The sequence below is a fragment of the Pelophylax lessonae genome (assembly GCF_965119305.1).
Source record: "Pelophylax lessonae genome assembly, chromosome: 4".
Taxonomy (NCBI): domain Eukaryota; kingdom Metazoa; phylum Chordata; class Amphibia; order Anura; family Ranidae; genus Pelophylax; species Pelophylax lessonae.
The window spans coordinates 658,324,612-658,351,517 of NC_138771.1; the positions used below are offsets into that span (position 1 = coordinate 658,324,612).

The following is a 26,906-nucleotide window of genomic DNA, read 5'->3' on the forward strand; positions in this document are numbered from 1 at the left end:
GGGGCACGCTGGTCTCTCTGCATGGAAAGGGGGCACGCTGGTCACTCTGCATTGAAAGGGGACACGCTGGTCACTCTGCATTGAAAGGGGGCACGCTGGTCACTCTGCATTGAAAGGGGGCACGCTGGTCACTCTGCATTGAAAGGGGGAACGCTGGTCACTCTGCATTGAAAGGGGGCACACTATACCTTGATTACTGAAGGCCCCTTTCACACTTTTGTGACCTCAAAGTCGGGTTAGGGGGCACAAATTACTTGCCTTGCCCTGGGTGCTGACAACCCACGCTACGCCACTGGTATAGGGACAGTTGTTCCTTGGGAATAAGGTGCCATTCTTTGGCTTATCCTCACCCCAATTCTTGAAGCAAAATTAGTCACGTCATGGATCTGGTTTGCTCTGTTCTACATCAACAAAGCTGGAGATATTGAAGGCCAAAAGGGATCTGTACCATCTCACATGCTAACTGCAACATTCGCAATAACTGATCTGATACAATTTCCTAAGCATTTCTGAGGATTTCGGTTGTTAATGAGAGTTTGTCTGAGTTTCTCTACTAATTGGCTGGTGTAACCTTTTCATGAAACATTGTGCTTAGACGGGGTGTTCAGTAAGAGTTCTAATTGCCTTCCTAGATGGGGAATCGGCTCTTCTGAAATTATTGTTTTTTAATGCGGACATTCTGCAAGCTGCTGGTATAGGTTATCCAAACCATCTGCTTTAATGGGAATGTACTGTATAGTTATTGAAATTATTATTTTTTTTTAGATGTACGCTATATAGCCAAGAGTATGAGAATCAGGTGTTTCCAGTGAAGGATACTCTTCATACTCCATCATACAAAGACTTTGTAGATAATTGTGCTTTTCCAACCTAGTGACCACAGATAGGGAAGACCCATTTCTATTCCGGCATGATGGCTGCTGTTAGAAATCATAGGGCCCTATACAGCCTACTTGACAGGCTCCTCCCCCCCCTCCAAAAATTTGAAATTATATTTTTTCCAAAATGCCACACGGCAATTGCAGAATTTATACGTTGCATGATGACTTCATTTTGCAAAGTCTACTCACTGTGCAAAATGAAGTCATCCAGCAGTCGCCTGCAGAGGAGGGATGGGAGGGTCGGAAAGCAGCACATCGCCGGGGAAGAGACTCAGTCCACTCAGACTGAGCTAAGGGGGAGGGGCTAATAGAGGAGACACTGCGGGGATGTAACTTAACCCATGCTGAGATGGATAGGATTGAGGAGAAAACAAATCCACTTAACTTATCAGTACGGGCTCAAGGGACAGTTGCTTTGGGCCCTACAACAATGAATGGGCCCTGGGCAGCTGCCCCTTTTGCCCTGCGTTAAAGACGGCCCTGCCTTTGGTCAATCATAGCTCAGGGGCTAAGTCCACGCCCCACACTACATAAGGCTGCTGCTTACACAGCAGCCGTGTATAGTGTGTGACAATAGAGATTAGGCAGGTAGTTAGTGGATAGGGAGTTCAGTCAGTTTAGTGCAGTCAGTGTAGTGTACAAGCATGCTCCACTTTTAAAATGTATGGATATTTTGTAGTCCTGGGTCCCTTCTTGGTGCTCCCCAAATGTTGTGTCCCTGTCATTTATAGTTCAGGAGCAGTGCCATGCCAAGCTGACCAATATTTCCCATAGATGCCAATGAGCACTGAAAGCTGGAAATTGGTCTGGGCAAGGAAGGGAGTGAAAGTCCCCTGTATTTAAATGGTTAAGGGGATCCCTATGACAGAATAAAAAAAAAAATGGCGTGGGGTCCCCTCTAAGATCGATATCAGGCTCTTTGGGTCTGGTATAGATTTTAAGGGGAACTCCACGCAAAAAAAAAAAAAAAAAAGGCGTGGGGTCCCCAGCAAAAGCCATACTAGGCCCTTATGGTCTGGTACAGATTTTAACCACTTTACCACCGGAGGATTTTCCTGCTAAAAGACCAGGGGGTTTTTTGCGATTTTTTACTGCGTGACTTTAACGGACAATTGCGCGGTCATGCGACGCTGTACCTAAACGAATTTCACGTCCTTTTTTTCCCACAAACAGAGCTTTCTTTTGGTGGTATTTGATCACCTGTGCGATTTTTTGATCACGCGCTATAAACAAAAAAAGAGCGTAATTTTTGCAAAAATAACAATATTTTTCACTTTTTTTTATATGAAATTCCCCCCAAAAAAAATGTAAAAATCAAAATTTTTTAACATTTTCGGCCAATTTGTTTTACGCTACCTATGTTTGGTAAAAAAAATCGCAAAAAGCGTATTTTGATAGGTTTGCGCAAAAGTTATCGCGTTTACTAACAAAGGGAAAGATTTTTGTCATTTTTGGTGTTTTTTTTTTTTAACGAGTAATGGCGGCGATCTGCAATTTTTTTTGCGGTACTGCGACATTGCGGCGGACAGATCGGACCCTTGACTGACATTTTTGACACTTTTGGGGGTACCAGTGACATTACTGCAGTAATCAGTGCTATATATATGCACTGTTACTGCAAAAATGACACTGGCAGGGAAGGGGTTAACAGTATTGGACAGGGAGGGGTTAAGTGTGTCCTAGGGGCGTGATTCTAACTGTGCAGGGACAGGTCTACTAGTGTAAAAACAAAGATCAACAGTTCTACATAGTAGAACCGTCTGATCTTCACTTTTACACAGGGAGAACTGACAGGCGGCTTGTTTACATAAGCCGCTCTGTCTTTCTCCCGCTGTACCGGCGATCGTAGTGTGACCGGCGGACATCGGGTCCGCTAGTTACACTCCCGCACTCCTCCGTGAACGAGCCTCAGCGGGCGCGCGCCTCAGCGGGCGCGCGCCCGCCCGCTATTGGCTCTAGAAGGAGTGACAGGCGAGCGACGTAGACCTACGTCACTCTGCCTGCCCGGGGCTGACTGCAGCAGTAAATATACAGTGCGCAGTCGGCAACCGGTTAAGGGGAACTCCATGTCAAAAATAAAAAAAATGGCGTGGGGTCCCCCCCCCCAAGATCCATACTAGACCCTTATCCGAGCATGCAGCCTGGCAGGCCAGGAAAAGGAGGGAATGAGCGAGCACCCCCCCCCCCTCCTGAACCAGGCTGCTTTTCCTCAACATGGTCCCCCAAAGCACCTTGTCGCCATGTTGATGGGGACAAGGGCCTCTTCCTGACAACCCTGGGCTGTGGTTGTGGGGGTCTGCGGGTGGGGAGCTTATCAGAATCTGGAAGCCCCGTTTAACAAGGGTGCCACCAGATCCCGGCCCCTTCCCCTCCATGTGATTGGGTATCGGGTACCTAGTACCCCTACCCATTCACAAAAAAAGTGTAAAAAAGTAAAAAACCACACAACACAGTTTTTGACAAGTCCTTTATTAAAAATAAAAAAAATAGATGTAAATGAAAAAAATTCAAAAACGCTTCACCTGCCGTCTGCCCGGACTTCAGCTTTGACAGTTCTTTTATAGGCAAGGGGAGGGGCCCCCCAGGTAAGTCACCCGGTGGCACCGCCCCCTCTGACATCACATGAAGCTGAAGATTGGGCATACAGCGGATAGCCTCCTAAGGGGCCAAGCATTTTTGAAGTTTTTTTCTATTTTTTTGGGTCCTGCGGGCATCGTGATTGACGATGGATTTACATCGAGGGACACAATTTTTTTTTCTTTTTAATAAAAATACTTGTCAAAAACTGTTTTGTGGTTGTTACTTTTTTTACACTTTTTTGGTGAATGGGTAGGGGTACGATGTACCTGATACCCATTCACATGGGGGGGGGGGGGATCTTGGGGCCCCCAGATTCCGATAAGCCCAGGGTTGTCGGGAAGAGACCCTTGTCCCCATCAACATGGTGGGCACGGTGCTTTACTGCCCCAAAGCACCCAGTCCCCCATGTTGAGGGCATGTGGCCTGGCTCAGATAAGGGTTTGGTATGGATTTTGGAGGGAACCCCACGCCGTTTTTCTTTTTTTAGGGCCAGAGGGCCTGGTATAGACTGTGGGGGGGGGGGGGGGACCCAACCCCGTTTTTTTTTTTTTTCATTTTTTTATATCTGTATTACCGGGAGACGGCAATACATTACAGCCACGAGCAATTTTAAATTACATATTTTCCTTTAGAAAGTATTGCTGCAGCAGGCTCCATACATCGTACAGATGTGCCACTTTACAGGTACATTAAGGGGACCCCCCAGGCATGATATTTAAAGGAATTTTTCATTTTTATTGTTTCACTTTAGGCATCATTAAAATCAGTAAATCAGTGCTCCTGTAAAAACGATCATTTAAGAAAAACAATTGTTTGCATTGATACATGTCCCCCAGGGCAATACCCGGGTCCCCATACACTTTTTATGACAATAACGTGCTTATTAGCCTTTAAAATGAGGACTTTTGATTTTTCATGTTCGTGTCCCAAAGACTTTAATAGAGTTTGCATGTTCGCTAGAACTTTTTCCCTGTTCGAGATGTTCTGGTGTGAACTGAACAGGGGGGTGTTCGGCCCATCACTACCTGCAGGAGAGGAAAGGAGGGAAGCAGGCAGCACTGCAGGGGAGCCACAAGTGTCCGCAGAAAAGCAGTACAGCTGGCCATCCTGCTCAGCAGGTCCTGGGCCCTACTTTTGAACTGATGGGGCCTGGACTTGGTAAAAGAAGGGCTGGCTGTACTGCCTTATCAGCGGCCCTGTCCAGCATGACTGTGCCCCCCTCTACAAAGCTAACTCCATAAAGTCATGGTTTAACCAGTTTGGTGTGGAGGAAATCGAATGAGTGGTCTGCTCAGAGCTATGACCTCAACCCTGCTGAACATCTTTGGCAAAGAACATTAATTGTGAGCCGGGTCTTCTTATTCACCATCAGTACTTCGGTTCGGTGTGGAGGAACTTGAGGGGCTTGCATGGAACCCTGACCTCTACCCAACTGAACACCTTTGGGATGAATTGGAACCATGGTGGTGAGCCAAGTCTTCTCATCCAACATCTGTACCTGACCTCACAAATGTTCTTTTGGCTAATTCAGCACAAATTCGGACAGACACACACAACAATTTTGTAGAAAGCTATCCCTGAAGAATGAAGCCAGCTCCAAAAAGACACGATTTGATAAATTTGATGTGGAGGAACTTGATTGAGTGGTCTGCTCAGAGCCCCAACCTCAACCCTACTGAATATCTTTGGGAAAGAACATTGATTGGGAGCTGGGTTTTCTCATCCAGCATCAGTACCTGACCTCGCAAATGTTCTTTTGGCTGATTGGACACAAATTCCCACAGACACATTCCAAAGTTTTGTGGGAAGCTAGCCCAGAAGAGTAGAGAGGGATCCAAAAAGACATGGTTTGATGGGTTTGGGGTGGAAGAACTTGAGTGGCCTGTACAGAACCCTACTGAACACCTCAGGGATGAATTGGAACTCTACAGAGCAACACAGCAGTTGGACTTTACTGCTCAGTCTGATAATACAAGCCTATCAATTACCTAATGACTTGAAAACTATGCCCACCCTGTGTGGCTGATATCTTTTCTTAGCAGCTGTTAAAGCGGACCTTCACCCTCCTTGGGAAGTTCCCCCATCTTGATCGCTCCTCCCCAAATCTACCCAAATAGGGCAGTGTTTTTTTTTGTTACCTTTTTTCCCTTCACAAAAGCACGGCCCCGCCCCTCTGTGTACGTCATTCACCTAGATAAATTACGTGCATAGCGCTCACTGGGCCACCTGGGATATGCACCTCACATTTCTCAGGAGGCCTTGAGCTAGAGGAAGGGGGGCGAGCCTAGAGGTGCCTCATAGTGAGGCCCCTCTGGCTCTTCTAGGTTCAGCCTGCGTGGGCCTCGTGATGACGCGCCGCTAGATCCGCCCCCCTCCTACTAGCTGAATGGAAGACTCAAGGCCTCCTGGGATATGTGATGACATCATGAGTAAGATGGTGGTCCTACTAGCTGAAAGGAAGACTCAAGGCCTCCTGGGATATGTGATGACATCATGAGTAAGATGGTGGTCCTACTAGCTGAAAGAAAGACTCAAGGCCTCCTGGGATATGTGATGACGTCACAAGTAAGATGATGGTCCTACTAGCTGAAAGGAAGACTCAAGGCCTCCTGGGATATGTAATGACGTCACGAGTAAGATGGTGGTCCTACTAGCTGAAAGGAAGACTCAAGGCCTCCTGGGATATGTGATGACGTAACGAGTAAGATGGTGGTCCTACTAGCTGAAAGGAAGACTCAAGGCCTCCTGGGATATGTGATGACGTCACGAGTAAGATGGTGGTCCTACTAGCTGAAAGGAAGACTCAAGGCCTCCTGGGATATGTGATGACGTCACGAGTAAGATGGTGGTCCTACTAGCTGAAAGGAAGACTCAAGACCTCCTGGAATATGTGATGACGTAACGAGTAAGATGGTGGTCCTACTAGCTGAAAGGAAGTCTCAAGGCCTCCTGGGATATGTGATGACGTCACGAGTAAGATGGTGGTCCTACTAGCTGAAAGGAAGACTCAAGGCCTCCTGGGATATGTGATGACGTCACAAGTAAGATGGTGGTCCTACTAGCTGAAAGGAAGACTCAAGGCCTCCTGGGATATGTAATGACGTCACGAGTAAGATGGTGGTCCTACTAGCTGAAAGGAAGACTCAAGGCCTTCTGGGATATGTGATGACGTAACGAGTAAGATGGTGGTCCTACTAGCTGAAAGGAAGACTCAAGGCCTCCTGGGATATGTGATGACGTCACGAGTAAGATGGTGGTCCTACTAGCTGAAAGAAAGACTCAAGGCCTCCTGGGATATGTGATGACGTCACAAGTAAGATGGTGGTCCTACTAGCTGAAAGGAAGACTCAAGGCCTCCTGGGATATGTGATGACATCATGAGTAAGATGGTGGTCCTACTAGCTGAAAGGAAGACTCAAGACCTCCTGGAATATGTGATGACGTAACGAGTAAGATGGTGGTCCTACTAGCTGAAAGGAAGACTCAAGGCCTCCTGGGATATGTGATGACGTCACAAGTAAGATGGTGGTCCTACTAGCTGAAAGGAAGACTCAAGGCCTCCTGGGATATGTGATGACGTCACAAGTAAGATGGTGGTCCTACTAGCTGAAAGGAAGACTCAAGACCTCCTGGAATATGTGATGACGTAACGAGTAAGATGGTGGTCCTACTAGCTGAAAGGAAGACTCAAGGCCTCCTGGGATATGTGATGACGTCACAAGTAAGATGGTGGCTCAGGACTGAGCTGTGTTTGGTCAGAGAAGGTGGTCACGGGGACAATGCTGGATCTGGTAGCTGGGTGAGTATCCATAAAGAGCGTACAACACCACCTGGTAAGCAGGGGGTATGGAAAAAAAAAAAAAGGAAGTAGGGTAAGCTGAAGTTCCTTTTTAAGCAGGGAAGTTGAGTTATTGCAAATGCCTACGGAGGCACGCTCGCGCACCCATTTGCCACAGGGGGAGCCGATCAGCTGGTCCTGCGGCCTCGATGTCCGCCGGGCACCCATGATTGCTCCCCAGAGAGACAGAACGGTGTAACCACGGCTCACCACTGTTCTGTCAGTAATGAACACAGGGATATCCTGTGATCCTCCTATTTAGGAACACAGGTCTCTGTGTTCATTCAGAAAGCCCATCCTCCTCACAGTTAGAGAGCACCCCCTAGGCACACATTTAACCCTTTAATCCCCCCTGTTGTTAACTCCTTCCCTGCCAGTGTCATTATTACAGTGACAGTGAATATTTTTTTTTTTAGCACTGATTACTGTGGTAATGTCACTGGTCCCCCCAAAAGTGTCAAAAATGTCAGTTGGGGGTCCGATCTGTCCGCCGCAATGTTGCAGTCCCGCAAAAAATCGCAGATCGTCGCCATTACTAGTAAAAAAAATAAATAAATAAATAAATAAATACAAATGAAATCGTCTACAAACTAGGGGAAAGTGCTTTGAATGATTACGCGGTCATGCCTTTGAATGACAATTACGTGGTTATGCTACACCAAATTCCAAGTCCAAATTAAATTTTTTTTTTTTATTGTTTTTTTTTACACAAATAGAGCTTTCTTTTGGTGGTATTTATTTATTGCTGGGTTTTTCATTTTTTACTAAAAAAAAGAAAAATAGAGAAAATAAAAAAAAAAAGTTTTTCCTGATTTCTGTCAGTAAATTTTGTAAATAAGTAATTTTTCCTCCTTCACTGATGTGCACTGATGAGGCGACACTGATGGGCACTGATGAAGCGGAACCTCTGGGCACTGATAAGGCGACACTGATGAGGAGGCACTAATATGCCTCACTGATGGGCACTGATAGATGGCACTGATGAGCACGGATAGGTGGCACTGATAGGTGGAACTGATGGGCACTGATAGGCGGCACTGATGGGCACTAATAGGTGGAACTGATGGGCACTGATAGGTGGCACTGATGGGCACTGATAGGCAGCACTGGTGGGCAGTGATAGGCGGCAATGATAGGCACTGACAGATGACACTGATGGGCGCTACTGATGGGCACTGATAAGGTGGAACCTCTGGGCACTGATAAGGCAACACTGATGAGGAAGCACTAATATGCCTCACTGATGGGCACTGATAGATGACACTGATGAGCACCGATAGGTGGCACTGATAGGTGGAACTGATGGGCACTGATTGGCGGCACTGATAGGTGGCACTGATGGGCACTGATAGGTGGCACTGATGGGCACTGATAGGCAGCACTGGTGGGCAGTGATAGGCGGCACTGGTGGGCAGCACTGATAGGCACTGACAGATGACACTGATGGGCACTACTGATGGGCACTGACAGACAACACTGATAGGAACTGATGGGCAGCACTAATGGGCACTGACAGACGACACTGGCAACCCTGCAATACAAGGAAATGTTAACTATGTAATAAGATTTACTGTCACTATAGGGAGGGGGTCTTTACGGTAAGAGCGGTTAAGCTGCAGAATTCCTTACCGCAGGAAGGTAGTAATGGCAAAATCAATGATGGAACATATAAAGGACGGAGTGATTATCTTACAACTAACAATATCCACAGTTATTAGTAGTGAGGATAGGAATGGGGAAAATTAGGTAAATATTCTCAGGCAAGAAACTGATCCAAGGAAATCTGTGTGGTCAGTAAGGAGTTATTTCCCGAGAGCCCCGATTGGCTACAGTTAGGGGACCAAAACTGCTTGATAGAGAATTCTTTCATCCTATATAATGCAGGATTTAGGGATGCATAGGTCGGGGAATAGGATTCTCCATTGTCCTCTGTATCTTGGATTAACCAGTTCTGGGCCGGAAGGGTTTACCCCCTTAATGACCAGGCCAATTTTTGCGGTACGACACTGCGTTACTTTAACTGACAACTGCGCAGGCGTGCAACGCTGTACCTAAATAAGATTGACTTCCTTTTTTTCCCACAAATAGAGTTTTCTATTGGTGGTATTTGATCACCTGTGCGATTTTTATATTTTGCACAATAAACAAAAAAAGAGCGACAATTCTGAAAAAAAAAAACAATATTTTTTACATTCTGCTATATAACATTCCCCAAAAAAATAAAAAATGAAAAATCAAATTTTGTCATCAATTTAGGCAAATTTGTATTCTGTTACATATCTTTGTTTAAAAAAAAATCCCAAAAAGCGTATTTTGATTGGTTTGCGCAAAGGTTATTGCGTCTACAAACTAGGGGAAAGATTTATGTCATTTTTATTTATTTTTTTACTAGTAATGGCGGCGATCAGCGATTTATAGCGGGACTGTGACATTGTGGCGGACAGATCAGATCCCTAAGCATAACAAAGATATTTACAAAAGAAATTACAGTCATTTCTAAAACTTTGTTTTTTTTTTTTTTTTGAAGATGAAGTTAAAAAAAAAAAAAAAAAAAAGAACAAAATTCGGAGAGAAGCTTTAATGTAAATGGTTTAAAAAAAAAAAAAAAAATCAGGAAGGAAATGAATAGCTAGGGGGAAAGGGAGAGGAATGATCAGCGTGGTCTTAATAAGGTTAATGTAGGGTTAATAAGAGGTTAAATAGGAATAATTTATTATTAGAAAATTGAAAAATATTAATTTTTTTTAATTGCTAGATTGTTAGAAGTGGCCGTATGAACTGGTGAAAGCATAGGCTTGAATCTGCACATAAAAAAAAGAACTAATCAAAATACAATGTGACAGTAACATTGATACAATGGATTTATGAATGAAGTCTGCAAACAGGCTCCATTCATACAAACAGGATCCATTGTCATCGCTCCTAAGACACAGATAAAACCACTGATTACATTGAACAAAGTGTGTCCAGAATATGTCCAAGGTACAGCTGTAATATATATATATATATATTGTAAATATATTATATTGTAAATATAAACATTTAAAATATACAGCTGTACCTTGCACATACTTTGTTCAGTATATATATATATATATAAAATTATCCAACACAGGAAAAAATTATTTTGGGGATATATTTTAAACACTAAGCATAGCAAGTTATATACAAAAGAATTTACAGCGATTTATAAAACTTTTGTGTTTTTTTTTTTTTAATTATATGACACTAACAAAAAAACAATATTGAGAAAAAAGTTTTAATGTCAATGGTAAACAAAAAAGAAAATCAGGAGGGAAATTAATAGCTAGGAGGAAAAAGGGGAGGAATGACCAGTATGGTCTTAATAAGGTTAATATAGAGTTATTAACCACTTAAGCCCCGGAGGATTTGGCTGCTAAACGACCAGGGGGTATTTTGCGATTCGGCACTGCGTGACTTTAACGGACAATTGCGCGGTCGTGCGACGCTGTACCTAAACGAATTTGGCGTCCTTTTTTTCCCACAAACAGAGCTTTCTTTTGGTGGTATTTGATCACCTGTGCGATTTTTACTTTTTGCGCTATAAACAAAAAAAAAGCGTCAATTTTGCAAAAATAGCAATATTTTTCACATTATTTTATATGAAATTCCTCCCCAAAAAAATGTAAAAATCCAAATTTTTTAACATTTTCGGCCAATTTGTTTTATGCTACCTATGTTTGGTAAAAAAAAATCGCAAAAAGCGTATTTTGATTGGTTTGCGCAAAAGTTATCGCGTTTACTAACAAAGGGAAAGATTTTTGTCATTTTTGTTGTTTTTTTTTTTTAACGCGTAATGGCGGCGATCTGCGATTTTTTTTGCGGTACTGCGACATTGCGGCGGACAGATCGAACCCTTGACTGACATTTTTGACACTTTTGGGGTTACCAGTGACATTTCTACAGTAATCAGTGCTATACATATGCACTGTTACTGTAAAAATACACTGGTAGTGAAGGGGTTAACTTTATTTGGGAGGGAGGGGCTGTGTGTGTCCCTAGGGGCGTGCTTTCTACTGTGATTGGCTGTGGCTTGAGCTGTAAGGACACTGATCAACGGATCTACATACTAGATCCGTTTGATCAGTGTCTTTACACAGAGGAGAATGGCAGGCAGCTTGTTTACACAAGCTGCCTGACATTCTCCCTCTCCCCCGCCGATCGCAGAGTGGCCGGCGGACATCGGGTCCGCTGGTCACACGCGCGGGGGGGGTCCGTGACCACGAGGGAGCGGGAGCGCGCCTCTGGGGGCGGGCGCTCGCTCCCTAGACCCTCACAGGCAAGCGACGTAGACCTACGTTAGTTTGCCTGTGAGGGGCTGACCGCCGACGTAGATAGTCGTGCGGCGGTCGGCAAGTGGTTAAGAGGTTAAACAGAAATAATTTATAATTAAAAAATACATTTTCTTTTTTTTTGTTTTACTTGTTAGATTGCTGGAAGTGGGAGTATGAACAGATCCAAGCATTTTGGTTTAGTCCCCATTCACACTAGCGCGACTTGTCAGGCAACTTGGTCGCCTGACAAGACGCGGTCGGTCGCTCGCCATAGATTAGCACAGGACAACTTCTAATAGGAGCGACACAAGTCGCTCCGACTTAGAAAAACGGTCCTGTACGACCTGGAGGCGACTTGCATTGACTTCAATGATATGAAGTCCGTGCAAGTCGCGCCGAGGTCGCTGTGCACCGCGACTTCACAGGTCGCCCCATCAAGTCGTGTCGCCCCTGTCTGAACGGGGTCTGCACATAAAAGAACTAATCAAAATACAATGTAACAGTAACATCGCAAATCACATGTGATGTCTCTGCTATGTGAATTCAGCCATAAAGATTGTATGGCTAAATTTGCATCGCATTTTCACCAAAGTCACGCAGGACCCTTTTTTTGGGGTGCACCAGAATCGGATCGCATGGGTGTTCACACCTATGCGATGCGATTCATGTCAGAATTGACAGTTCGCACTGTGATATGCGAACTGCTCTGGGGGTGTCATTAACTTTGTATTGCCACAACCAGACGTTTGCATATGGCGGTGTGAAATGCCTGCGAGTCGGGTGCGATTCGCAGGGTTCTGGCATCGCACCAATGTGAACCAGCATTCATACCGGAACCATTTTCATCGCTCCGAAGACACAGATAAAACCACTGATTACACTGAACAAAGTGTGTCCAGAATATGTCCAAGGTACAGCTGTGTATTTTAAAGTATTATATATACAATATATATATGTATATAAATAAAATTACCCAGCACAGAAAAAATATAGTTTTGGTGACTTATTTATAATTAAAAATACATTTTCTTTTTTACTTGCTAGATTGCTGGAAGTGGCAGCATGAACAGATCCAAGCACGTGGCTTTAACCACTTAAGCCCCGGAGGATTTGGCTGCTAAAGGACCAGACCCCTTTTTTCAACTTGGCACTTTGTGACTTTAACTGATAATTGCTCGGTCATGCAATGCTGTACCTAAACGAAATTTACGTCCTTTTTTTCCCACAAACAGAGCTTTCTTTTGGTGGCATTTGATCACCTCTGCGCTTTTTATTTTTTGCGATATTAATAAAAAAAGAGCGAAAATTTTGCAAAAAAATGACATTTTCAACTTTGTCTTTTAAAAAATATCCAATATACTCAATTTATGTCATTTTTTTTGGCCAAAATATATTTAGCTACATGTCTTTGACAAAAAAAAAATCAATGAGCGTATTTTTATTGGTTTGCGCAAAAGTTATAGCGTCTACAAACTATGGTGTAAATACTGAAATTTACGAAGCTTTAATTTCTGACTGCCTATCTCATTTCATGAAGTGCTAAAATGGCGGGGCAGTACAAAACCCCCCCAAACTACCACTTTTTGGAAAGTAGACATCCTAAGGAATGTTCTGAGAGGCATGTTGAGCTCATTGAATATTTTATTTTTTTGTCACAGGTGTTTGAAAAATGACTAAAAAAATTTTTTTTTTTTTTTTTTACACAAAGTTGTCATTGAAATGATATATTGCTCACACATGCCATGGGTATATGTGTAATTACACCCCAAAATATATTCTGCTGCTTCTCCTGAGTACAGGGATACCACATATGTGAGACTTTTTGGGAGCGTAGCTGTGTACGGGAGCCGGAAAACAAATCACCACCATCAGAATTTCAAAGGGCGTACATTTTTCATTGCATTTTCTCACTACCTATAACGGTTTAGGAGGCCCTGAAATGTCAAGATGCCACAAAACCCCCCCAAATGACCCCATTTTGGAAAGTAGACACCCCAAGCTGTTTGCTGAGAGGCATGGTGAGTCCATGGAATATTTTATATTTTGCCACAAGTTTCGGGAAAATTACAATTTTTTTTTTTAATTTTTTTTTTTTACACAACGTTGTCACTAAAAGATAAATTTCTCACACATGACATGGGTATATGTGGAATGACACCCCAAAATACATTCTGCCGCTTCTCCTGAGTATGGGGATGCCCCATGTGTGAGACTTTTTGGGAGCCTAGCTGTGTACAGGACCGCGAAAACCAATCAACACTCTCAGGTTTTCTAATGGCGTAAATTGTTCATGTCACCTCTGCACTACCTGTCGCAGTTTCGGAGGCCCTAAAATTCCAAGATAGCACAAAACCCCCCCAAATGACCCCATTTTGGAAAGTAGACACCCCAAGCTATTTGCTGAGAGGCATGGTGAGTCCATGGAATATTTTATATTTTGCCACAAGTTCCGGGAAATATATATATATATATATTTTTTTTTTTTTTTTACACAAAGCTGTCAGTAAATGATATATTGCTCACACATGCCATGGGTATATGTGAAATGACACCCCAAAATACATTCTGCTGCTTCTCCTGAGTACAGGGATACCCCATGTGTGAGACTTTTTTGCAGTCTAGCCGAGTACAGGACCCCGAAAACCAACCTCCACTTTCAGGCTTTCCAAAGGCGTAAATTGTTGATTTCACTCCTGACTACCTATCACAGTTTCGGAGGCCCTAAAATTCCAAGATAGCACAAAACCCCCCCAAATGACCCCATTTTGGAAAGTAGACACCCCAAGCTGTTTGCTGAGAGGCATGGTGAGTCCATGGAATATTTTATATTTTGCCACAAGTTCCGGGAAATATATATATATATATATTTTTTTTTTTTTTTTACACAAAGCTGTCAGTAAATGATATATTGCTCACACATGCCATGGGTATATGTGAAATGACACCCCAAAATACATTCTGCTGCTTCTCCTGAGTACAGGGATACCCCATGTGTGAGACTTTTTTGCAGTCTAGCCGAGTACAGGACCCCGAAAACCAATCACCACTTTCAGGCTTTCCAAAGGCGTAAATTGTTGATTTCACTCCTGACTACCTATCACAGTTTCGGAGGCCCTAAAATTCCAAGATAGCACAAAACCCCCCCAAATGACCCCATTTTGGAAAGTAGACACCCCAAGCTGTTTGCTGAGAGGCATGGTGAGTCCATGGAATATTTTATATTTTGCCACAAGTTCCGGGAAATATATATATATATATATTTTTTTTTTTTTTTTACACAAAGCTGTCAGTAAATGATATATTGCTCACACATGCCATGGGTATATGTGAAATGACACCCCAAAATACATTCTGCTGCTTCTCCTGAGTACAGGGATACCCCATGTGTGAGACTTTTTTGCAGTCTAGCCGAGTACAGGACCCCGAAAACCAACCTCCACTTTCAGGCTTTCCAAGGGCGTAAATTGTTGATTTCACTCCTGACTACCTATCACAGTTTCGGAGGCCCTAAAATTCCAAGATAGCACAAAACCCCCCCAAATGACCCCATTTTGGAAAGTAGACACCCTGAGCTATTTGCAGAGAGGCATGTTGAGTGTTTTGCAGATCTCACTTTTTGTCACAAAGTTTTGGAAATTGAAAAAAGAGGAAAAAAAATGCATTTTCCTGTTTTTTCTTCATTTTCCAAAAAAAATGAGAGCTGCAAAATACTCACCATGCCTCTCAGCAAATAGATTGGAGTGTCTACTTTGCAAAATTGGGTCATTTGGGGGGGTTTTGTGCTATCTTGGAATTTTAGGGCCTCCGAAACTGTGATAGGTAGTCAGGAGTGAAATCAACAATTTACGCCCTTGGAAAGCCTGAAAGTGGAGGTTGGTTTTCGGGGTCCTGTACTCGGCTAGACTGCAAAAAAGTCTCACACATGGGGTATCCCTGTACTCAGGAGAAGCAGCAGAATGTATTTTGGGGTGTCATTTCACATATACCCATGGCATGCGTGAGCATTATATCATTTACTGACAACTTTGTGTTAAAAAAAAAAAAAAAATTATTTTCCCGAAACTTGTGGCAAAATATAAACTATTCCATGGACTCACCATGCTTCTCAGCCAATAGCTTGGAGTGTCTACTTTGCAAAATGGGGTCATTTGGGGGGGTTTTGTGCTATCTTGAAATTTCAGGGCCTCTGAAACTGTGACAGGTAGTCAGGGGTAAAATCAGCAATTTACGCCATTAGAAAACCTGAAGATGTGGATTGGTTTTCGGGGGCGCGTACACAGCTACGCTGCCAAAAAGTCTCACACATGGGGTATCCCTGTACTCAGGAGAAGCAGCAGAATGTATTTTGGGGTGTCATTTCACATATACACATGGCATGTGTGAGCAATATATCATTTAGTGACAACTTTCTGTAAAAAAACAACAAAAAAAAAAGAAATAATAATTTTCCCGACACTTGTAGCAAAATATAAAATATTCCATGGACTCACCATGCCTCTCAGCAAATAGCTTTGGGTGTCTACTTTTCAAAAAGGGGTCATTTGGGGGGTGTTTGAACTGTCCCGGCATTTTATGCTCAATCTTATCCACACATCACCCACTCTTCTAACCACTTGAAAACCAAGCCTTTTCTGTGCCTTTTTGTTTACATGAAAAAATATTTTTTTTTTACTAGAAAATTACTTTGAACCCCCAAACATTATATATTTCTTTAAAGCAGAGGCCCTATAGAATAAAATGGGGGATGTTGCAAATTTTTTTGTCACACGGTATTTGCGCACAGATTTTCCAAACGCAATTTTTGCGAAAAAAATACATTTTTTTTTAATTTATTTCACAAATACACTATATAATTCCAATTTTTTTGGTAAAATTTAAAAGATGATCTTATGCCGAGTTCATAGACACCTGACATGACATGCTTTAAAAATTGCGCACGCCTGCGCAGCGGCAACAACGTACGTACATTTTTAAAAACTTTAAAAGTCTCTACAGGTTACCACTTTAGACTTACAGAGGAGGTCTACTGCAAAAATTACTGCACTCGATCTGGCGATCGCGGCGATACCTCACATGCATGCTGAAATTGCGGTTTACATATGACACTAGACCAACGCTTGCGTGTGCCATTGCGTGCAAGCACGGGGGGAAAGGGGGGGGGCTCAATTTTTTTTTTTTTTTTTTTTTTTTTTTTTTTTTTGCTTTTTTATGTTATTTTGACACCTTTCCTTTAATTTTTTTTTTTTAAATCATTTTTATTGTTATCACAGTGAATTTAGATATCCCCTATGATAGCAATCGGTAGTGACAGGTACTCTTTTTTAAAAAAATTGGGGTCTTTTATACTCTAGATCTCTCCTCTGACCTTAATGTATCTGACCACGCCAAAATTGGTGTGATAAAATACTTTCCCAATTTCCCAATGGCCCTGTTTATTTCTGGCGAAAAAGAAGTCATGAAATGCTCGTAGCCTCCGGCATCTTAGGCCATAGAGATGATTGGAGCCATTCTAATCTTCAATTAGCTCTATGGTTAGATAACTGAACCACCGGCTGCACTCTCGGGTTAACCGGTGGGACAGGAGAGCCCGAGAAAAACCACGGAAGGCTTCGGAAGGCGGCGGTGGGGGGGGGGGAGACCCCTCCCACTGCATGTAAAAGCAGTCTAGCGGCCAATTACCTGCTAGGATTGCTTTTACATGTTAGCCGACCGCTGGCTGTAAAAAACGATACCAAGATGATGCCTAAATCTGCAGGCATCATCCTGGTACAACCACTCAAAGTCCAGCAACGTACCAGTACATTGCTGGTCCTTGTTTGGCATATAGGTTTTTTTTTTTTCATGCAGCCTGTGGGCTGAACGGAAAAAAAGAGAACCTATCAGAAATCAGCACAGGAATAATGCGTAGTATTACTCATCATTAACCGCCCAAACAACCACCCACTGAATTTAATGATGGGTATACACGACACTATCCACGTATACCAAAATAGGATTTTAACTGCAGTGCTGAAATCAGAAAATCACCACAGCTGCTATCAGCAAAGGTATCCATATATGCTGAGCGCAAACGCTGTTTGTGTCAGAATATATAAAATCAATGCGTGGTAGCCGACGAGGGACCTGCAAGAGAAACAGGTCACAAAAGAATGAAAAAACAAACAAAGTACATTAAAAAAAGTACATTAGGAAGAGTAGGACATATAAAATGACTGACACAACAAAAGTTTTTGGATTCTCATCATTAACCGCCCAAACAACCACCCACTGAATTTAATGATGGGTATACACGGCGCTATCCACGTATACCAAAATAAGATTTTAACTGCAGTGCTGAAATCAGAAAATCACCACAGCTGCTATCAGCAAAGGTATCCATATATGCTGAGCGCAAACGCTGTTTGTGTCAGAATATATAAAATCAATGCGTGGTAGCCGACAATTACCTGCAAGAGAAACAGGTCACAAAAGAATGAAAAAACAAACAAAGGACATTGAAAAAAGTATAGTAGGAAGGAGTAGAAGGACATATAAAATTACTGACACCACAACAGTTTTTGGATCCTTTTATTTTACTTTCTAACTGTTCCTTTATTTCTTGATTTGGGAGGGAGTGCGATCTTCTGCGATCTTCTCTTCCAGCTTGGGTCTCTCAAAATGTCGATGGACATCCAACATCCTTCGAGACCCTGTGTTTATGTGCCCTACACTGTGTCGTGCTGTACCCTACACTAATACTCCACTAGTGTATGGTAGCGCTCAAAACATTCCCCGATGCAGAGACCAGGATGGTCAGGACATTTGGGACAATAATAACGGGTGTCACGCCTAAATCCGCGCCTGCTACAGACACGACATCGTCTTTGGGGTCGTATTTGGGTAGGGGTACTCGGGAGGGCATAAGGAAAATGCCTCTCATGCAGCCGGCTCACTGCATCTGGAAGGGGAAGTTGGGCAGGCATGCCTCCTGGGTACAGGTAGGCAAGGATGACCGCTTCCTGGAATTCCCGGAAGGGTCCAGTTCGTCCTGACGCCTTGTATAGGACAAAGGCGTTCAGCATAGCCAATTGGAAAAGGTAAACAGACACTTTTTTGTACCAGCGTCTGGCTTTACGGGCAACTAAATACGGCGCCAAAAGCTGGTCGTTAAGGTCCACCCCTCCCATGTTAAGGTTATATTCGTGGACACAGAGGGGTTTCTCCATAACGCCAGTTGCCGTAGGAATTTGGATCGTCGTGTCTGCGTGAAGGGAGGACAGAACATAAACATCCCGTGTATCCTTCCACTTCACCGCAAGTAATTTGTCCGTTTTCAAGCAGGCTCTCGCCCCCCGACTAAGACGGGAATTAACAAGCCGTTGGGGGAAGCCCCGGCGATTAGGTCGCACGGTGCCACATGCGCCAATTTGTAAATCAAGCAGGTGACTAAATAGTGGCACGCTTGTGTAAAAATTGTCCACGTACAAATGGTACCCCTTTCCGGATAAGGGTGACACCAAGTCCCAAACAATCTTACCGCTGCTCCCTATGTAGTCTGGGCAGTTCGGGGGCTCCACAGTGCTATCTTTTCCCTCATAGACACGGAAACTAACTGTATAGCCTGTGGCCCTGTCACACAATTTATACAGTTTGACCCCGTATCTGGCACGCTTGCTGGGGAGGTACTGTTTGATAGCAAGACGGCCAGTAAATTTAATCAGGGACTCGTCAATGCAGACAACTTGTTCGGGGGTAAACAAGGCTGCAAACCGCTGATTGAAGTGGTCTATGAGGGGCCGAATTTTGTGGAGCCGATCGTATGCAGGGTCTCCCCGAGGACGACAGATTTCATTGTCGCTGAAATGCATAAATCGCAGAATTTGCTCGTATCTCCCCCTGGACATGGAGGCAGAGTACATGCGCATATGGTGAGCTGGGCTAGTGGACCAATATAGCCGCAATTCACTTTGTTTAGTTATGCCCATGTGGAGGGAAAGGCCCAGAAAGATCTTAAATTCGGAAACCGTTATAGGATTCCAGCCGAATCGTCTGGCAAGGTGCGAATTTGGGTTGGCGGCGATAAATTGTTGAGCATATAAATTTGATTGATCCACAATAGATCTGAAAAGATCTTCCGTGAAGAACAGCTCAAAAAAGTTCAGGGGCGTAAAACCAGCTGTCTCCACGTGGATTCCAGGTTGGGCGGTGAATGGGGGAAGTACTGGCGCTGTAGAATCAGTGGGTTGCCAATTGGGATATGCCAGCGCATCAGGGAGGGCACTATGGGCTCTACGGGCCTGTCTTCGAATACGCGGTGGCTGCGGGCCACTACTTGTGCTAGCCACCGCACCAGCTTCAACTGCACTTAGGGGACTCGCCACGTCACCAGGTCTTACTGCAGTGCTGGTTGTACTAGGTCCAGGTTGTACTAGGCCGCTGGCGCTTGCCAGGTCGCCAGAAGGATGAGCGGCACTAGTACCCACACTCTGCTCCATACGAGCACCCTGCGATTCCTGCATTTCAACAACACCAGAATGGGGTCGGGTACGCCTGGGTCTAACAGGGACCCATCTGTCGTCGGAGCTGTCTGTCAGGGAGCCGCTGCCGTCATCTGGTTCGTATAATGACCCTGATTCTGCCGGTGAGGCTTCCCCATCGCTCTCACCTGACATGGACATTATACTGTAAATAGCTTCATCACTGTACGAACGTTTAGACATTTTGGTAACTAAATTTACCCGTACAGTGATGCGACTCACAGGTAATAAAAGCACCTGGTTGTCGAAGACTATTTCAAGCGCTACCAAAAAAACTGCTAATGCTAGCAGGGATCAGGCCTGACTCTGCTAACACAGCGGTTTTGTGTCTTGTGTTTTTTGTAAGTGACAGTAATCTATTGATTACTACACTTACCTGGGTGAAAGGGTTAAACGCAGGTGCTGGCCGGAATCAGTGCTGATCGTGCAAACACCGCGTTTTGGGAACCCTAAACTATGGGGGCGCTAGTATAGCTCTGATCAGATCAGATATTGATCTGTTCAAACACTATACTAGAAATGGAAGTGTAGGTGCGTGCGTGCGTGTGTGGTGATCAAGGGGTTACTTCTAAACTATGCGCCGGGGATCTGGGGGGGGGTGGCGGGGACCCTAAACCTCCTTTGGGAAAGAAACTAGCTAGCTAGAGCAACCTCAAGTCACAATGACACCAATACAAAAATACAGTAAAAACAGTATATTATGTGTGTATTAGTGCTAATGTGACAGAGGGTGTAGGGGTTAACGGGATGTGATCAGGGGGGGATCAGGGGTTTAAATCTTTATTGGAAGGGGCTGGCGGGTATCCTAAGGATAAAAGGAACGGTGGCAAGCGCTAAACCTGGTCACAAGTCACACTTATACGGGTATATAGAAAATGCTATATACTGTATACAGTGTGCGTTGTGGCAGGGGGTGTAGGGGTGATCAGGAGGGGATCAGGGGATTAAATCTTTATTGGGCGGGTGGGGGGGACCCTAAACCTGCTTGGGACACAAACTTAGTCGCCTGCGCTAATTCTGATCACAATGACACTAATACAAAAATACAAAAACACAGTATATTACGTTTGTATTAGTGCTGATGTGACAGAGGGTGTAGGGGTTAACTAGCGGTGATCAGGGGGGGATCAGGTGGGATCAGGGGCTTAAATCTTTATTAGGGGGGGGTGGCGGGTAATTCAAGTGGAAAAAGGGGGGTCGCAAGCGCTAGACCTGACCACAAATCACACTTATACGGGTATATAGCAAAATGCTATATACTGTATACGGTGTGTGTTATGGCAGGGGGTGTAGGGGTGATCAGGGGGGGGTCAGGGGCTTAAATCTTTATTGGGCGGGTGGCGGGGACCCTAAACCTTCTTGGGACAGAAACTTAGTCGCCTGCGCTAATTCTGATCACAATGACACTAATACAAAAATACAATAACACCGTATATTGCGTTTGTATTAGTGCTGATGTGACAGAGGGTGTAGGGGTTAACGGCGGTGATCAGGGGGGGTTCAGGGGGGATCAGTGGGTTAAATCTTTATTAGGGGGGGGTGGGGGGTAATTTGAGTGGAAAAGGGGGGGTCGCAAGGGCTACACCTGTTCACAAATCACACTTATACAGGTATATAGGTATATGCTATATGCTGTATATAGTGTGTGTTGTGTCAGGTGCTGTAGGGGTTAATTGGGGGGGCGATCGGGGGTGAAATGTGCCTATCTAACTGTGTATGTACGTGCTTGGTGCTGTACTTACAATTAGATGTGCTCTCCTCTCACGCTGGATCCAAAAAGACCGTTGGGAGGGGAGGGCACATCTCCTCTAAGCCTGTGTTTACATTTCACAGGCTTAGAGGGAGATCTGATTGGGCAGGACCGATCAACAGGTCCAGACCAAAAATGATTGGCCTGGACCTGATGACTGATCGGTTCTGAACCCAATCGAGTCATCGGCGGGACCGCGGGTGCGCGCGCGCGCGCGCCAGAGCGGCGAAGGCTAGTGACGTACCGCTACGTCACTCTGCCTGGCCGGGGCTGACCGCCGCAGTATATAGTCGTGCGGCGGTCGGCAACCGGTTAATCTGCACGTAGAAGAAGTAATCAAAATACAATGTAACAGTAACATTGTTACAATATATTTATGAATGAAGTCTGCAAACAGGCTCCATTCATACAGGATTCATTGTCATCGCTCCTAAGACACAGATAGAAACACTGATTACACTGAACAAAGTATGTCCAAAACACCAAAATATGTCCAAGGAGCAGTTATACTATATATATATATATATAAATATAAATATAAATATAGATATATAGATATATAGATAGATAGATCTAGATATAGATATATAGATAGATATATATAGATATATATATATATATATATATATATATATATATATATATAGATATAGATGTATAGATATATATCTCAATATATATATATAGATATATATCTCAATATATATATATATATATATATATATATATATATATATATATATATATATATATATATATATATATCTCAATATATATATATATATCTCAATATATATACATATATATATATATATATATATATATATATATATATATATATATATATATATATATAAAAATTAGCCAATACAAAAAAAAAAAAAAAGAATTTTGGTGATTTAGGATGATATTCCAAACACTGAGCATAGCAAAGTTATTTACAAAAGTAATTACAGTGATTTAAAAAACGTTTTTTTTTTTTTTATTTATATGAAACCAACAAATGAACAATATTGAGAAAGATGTTTTGGTGTGATTGGTTAAAAAATAAATAAATAGCGAGTGGGAAAAAAGGGGAGGAATGACCAGTGAGGTCTTATTAAGGTTAACATAAGGTTAAGCCCGCATTCACACTGCAGCGGCACGACTCTGTACGACTTCGGGGGCACTTGTGAAGTCCCGTGCACCGCGACTTTGGCGCAACTTGCACGGACTTCATATAATGAATGTCTATGCAGGTCGCTCCAGGTCGCCCCGAAGTAGTACAGGACCCTTTTTCTAAGTCGGAGCGACTTGTGTCGCTCCTATTAGAACGGCTCCTGTAGCACTGCATGGACCGCGACGGACCGCGACTTGTCAGGCTGACAAGTCGCCTGACAAGTCGCGGCAGTGTGAATGGAGTCTAATAAGAGGTTAAACAGGAATAATTTATCATTAAAGAATACTTTTTTTTGTTTTGTTTTACTTGCTAGATTGCTGGAAGTGGGAGTATGAACAGATCCAAGCACGTTGCTTTAATCTGCACAGAAAAGAACTAATCAAAATACTCTGTAACAGTAACATTGTTACAATGGATTTATGAATGAGATCTGCAAACAGGCTTCATTCAAATAGGAGCCATTGTCATCGCTCCTAAGACATAGATAAAACCACTGATTACACTGAACAAAGTGTGTCCAGAATATGTCCAAGGAGCAGTTGTACTATATATATATATATATATATATATATATATATATATACACACACACAAATTGTAGCATATATATATATATATATATATATATATATATATATAAATATATATATATAGATATATATATAGATATATATAGATAGATAGATATAGATATATATATATATATATATATATATATATATATATATATATATATATATATAGATATATATATAGATATATATATAGATATACATTAAAATAAAATTAGCCAACACAGAAAAAAAAAATATTTTGGTGATTTAGGATGATATTTCAAACACTAAGCATAGCAAAGTTATTTACAAAAGAAATTACATTTTTTTTATTTTTTATTTATATGAAACCAACAAATGAACAATATTGAGAAAGATGTTTTGGTGTGATTGGTTAAAAATAAATAAATAAATAGCTAGTGGGAAAAAGATGTGGAGTGAGGTCTTATTAAGGTTAACTTAAGGTTAATAAGCGGTTAAACAGAAATAATTTATTATTAAAAAATACATTTTCTTTTTTTTTTACTTGCTAGATTGCTGTAAGTGGGAGCATGAACAGATCCAAGCACGTTGCTTTAATCTTTAATTTTGATTAATCAAATAAAAATACACTGTAACAGTAACATTGTTACAATATGTTTAAGAATAAGGCCTGCAAACAGGCTTCATTCATACAGGATCCATTGTCATCGCTCCTAAGACACAGATAAAACCACTGATTACACTGAACAAAGTGTGTCCAGAATATGTCCAAGGAGCAGTTGTACTATATATATATATATATATATATATATATATACATATATAAAAAATATATAAATATATATATATATATTTACTCGCGCCTAGGTGCTGTGTTCTGGTTAGGGAAGCAGCAAGTAGTCAAGTGCCCTATATAAATATAGTAGACTTCCGAAGACGTCACATCTCTGACGAAACGCGTCAAGTTGGTACGCACGTTGCCTCGTTTTGAGTACACTGCTGAACCGCACGCCGAGCTCCCACTTCCGGGTACGGCACACCTCGCGGTTGGAGACAGCAGTGTCCTGTTTAACATTAGCCGCGAGGCTATACAGGAGCTCAACAGCGTCTGAAAACTTTCTTGACCATTAGCCACGCTTTTTGTTTTGCTGTGACACCCCACGGATCTAGTTTTTACGGAGTGATTTCACTGCTGCAGTGCCTTTTTATGGATGGTTTTAACGGATGATTTTTATGGAATTTTGCCTGTATATCTGCATGTTCGTGTGAAGTGCATCAATAAAGGTCGTTACCTTATCACACTATGAGGAGCCTCTCTTTTATGTCGTTTTGAGTACATACCAGCAACCTATGGGCGTCATCTAACCATAAAGAGGAGCAGTGAACAAGCGCATTAGATTCTTGTTGGCGTACGCCACAAGGGTCCACACCAGTTGGTAAGTGAGCTACCTTACCTTTGGCACCGGGTGGTGAAGTGGAGGGTCACTGAAGCTATTATCACCGCTATTTGCACACCAGAGACTATTTCAGCACTTTTTTTGCACCTTTCATATATTTATATATTTATTTTCCAGCTTTACGGACTAACTTTTATATATATATATTTTTTACACCAGTCACTACAGAGATTTTACTTAGATTTTTTGGTCTTATGATATATCTGATTTATTTATATATTATTTATTATTCCTCAGTATTAATATTATATATTGTGATATAATACACATGCACTTGCACTTTTTGAATTTTTGAATTTATGATGTTATGATACATAATTAAAAGCACTATACACCATTGAATGAGCACACCAGCACAGTCTCCAACAGGGTAGCGCAGTATTTTTCCTTTACCACACTGTATGTATGTATATATATATATATATATATATATATATATATATATATATATATATATATATATATTTTTTTTTTATTATTAGATATTTCTTTAACAGTAATTTTAGCAGGTAACATTATGAATGATGATTGTATTAGAAATGCCCCCCAGTCCCATATGTGAGATGATGGAAGGATTTTGAAGTAGACTTACCAAGGACTCCCAGCCGGTAGTTCATAGTGACCACGATGACGTTGCCGTAAGCGGCCAGCACGCTGCCATCGAACATGTTCCCCGTCCCTTCCATGTAAGATCCCCCATGGATGAACATCATGACGGGTTTCTTGCCGCTGTCCCGGATATCTGCATGGGAAGAGAGACACTTCAGAGGGTCATGTGATCAATCGAAGACTTACTCCCCTCTCTTTATACCCACAGTGCACATACGCCTCTCCAACAGGAGAAATTACATTGAAGGGTAAAAGTCATATTTGATGGTTGGGCTTTGAGCAAACCTAAAAAGAAACATGGAGGCTGCCAGTGCTGGCTTCTCCTTTTAAAAATGCCAGTTACCTGGCTGACCCTCATGGACCCAGATATGATCTTCTGTCTTTACTTTGATTCTGCTAATCTGCTTATTAGGACCAGCGGAGGGTCAGAACAACCAGGCCAGAAGCATTTTTAGAAAGAGCTCCCTCCTCTGCTGCTCTTAGCCCCACCTAGGCGTTGGGTCATGTGATCTCTGCTTAAACGGCTTGCTAAGACAAAATGAAAATAAAAACATAACTAACACAACTCATGCACATTTCCCCATATTTTATCCCTTTGAACACATTGCAAATACAGAAAAATACTTGTTGATGTGCCAAAGCCATAGCATGCTCCTATCTTTTTTTTGACAGGACAACACAGCTCTGAATTCCTAAGCAGGTGGTGTCAGCCCTGCCTACATCAATTTTGATTGGTTACAGCCCCTTCTCACTATAACCCCTCCTCACCATAGCCCCTCCTTGTGCTGAGAGATTTCTGGCACAACAACATTTTTTTTTGCACTTATTGACAGGGGCAGTCTGGCAGTTTTCGGCCCAGGGGGCGGGTACAAACCAGACGCCCATGGTGCAGCGACTCAGCCCACTCCCACTCTCCCTCTTCCTGTCTTCCTCCTTACCCTTATTCCAGGCTGAAGCCCTGCTCCAGGTACTCTCTACTCACCGGCTGAATCCGAGTTCCCAACCTGGCCAGCAGGGGGCGGTTGGGGGGAGCTGGGGCAGCTTGGTTAGGGCTGGCCAGGGGAGGAGAGTCTCCAGTGGGCCATGGAACCAGCCTGTGCTCAGACACAGTTTACACCATCCATGCTGGAGAGAGAGGCCTGGGTTCTGTCCTTGTCTTCAGCCCGCACTCAGTAGGTCAGTGGCGGGGACTTTTTACTTCTCTTCACCAGGAATCCTTTAGGCATGTCTGTGGCAGAAGCAGTGCAGCCTTTATACGGGGCATCAGAGTGGCCCAGGGGGCAAT

General features: G+C 42.9%; 1 protein-coding gene across 2 annotated transcripts in view; it reads right to left on the bottom strand.

Moving 5' to 3' along the window:
- The window catches only part of NLGN2 (neuroligin 2), a 363,757-nt gene that overhangs the window by 34,975 nt on the left and 301,876 nt on the right, over positions 1–26,906 (bottom strand). For both annotated transcript variants that reach the window (XM_082255097.1, XM_082255096.1), the window contains one exon: positions 25,605–25,754. In XM_082255097.1, the coding sequence (XP_082111223.1) occupies positions 25,605–25,754 (150 nt within the window). The remainder of the gene's footprint in view (positions 1–25,604; positions 25,755–26,906) is intronic.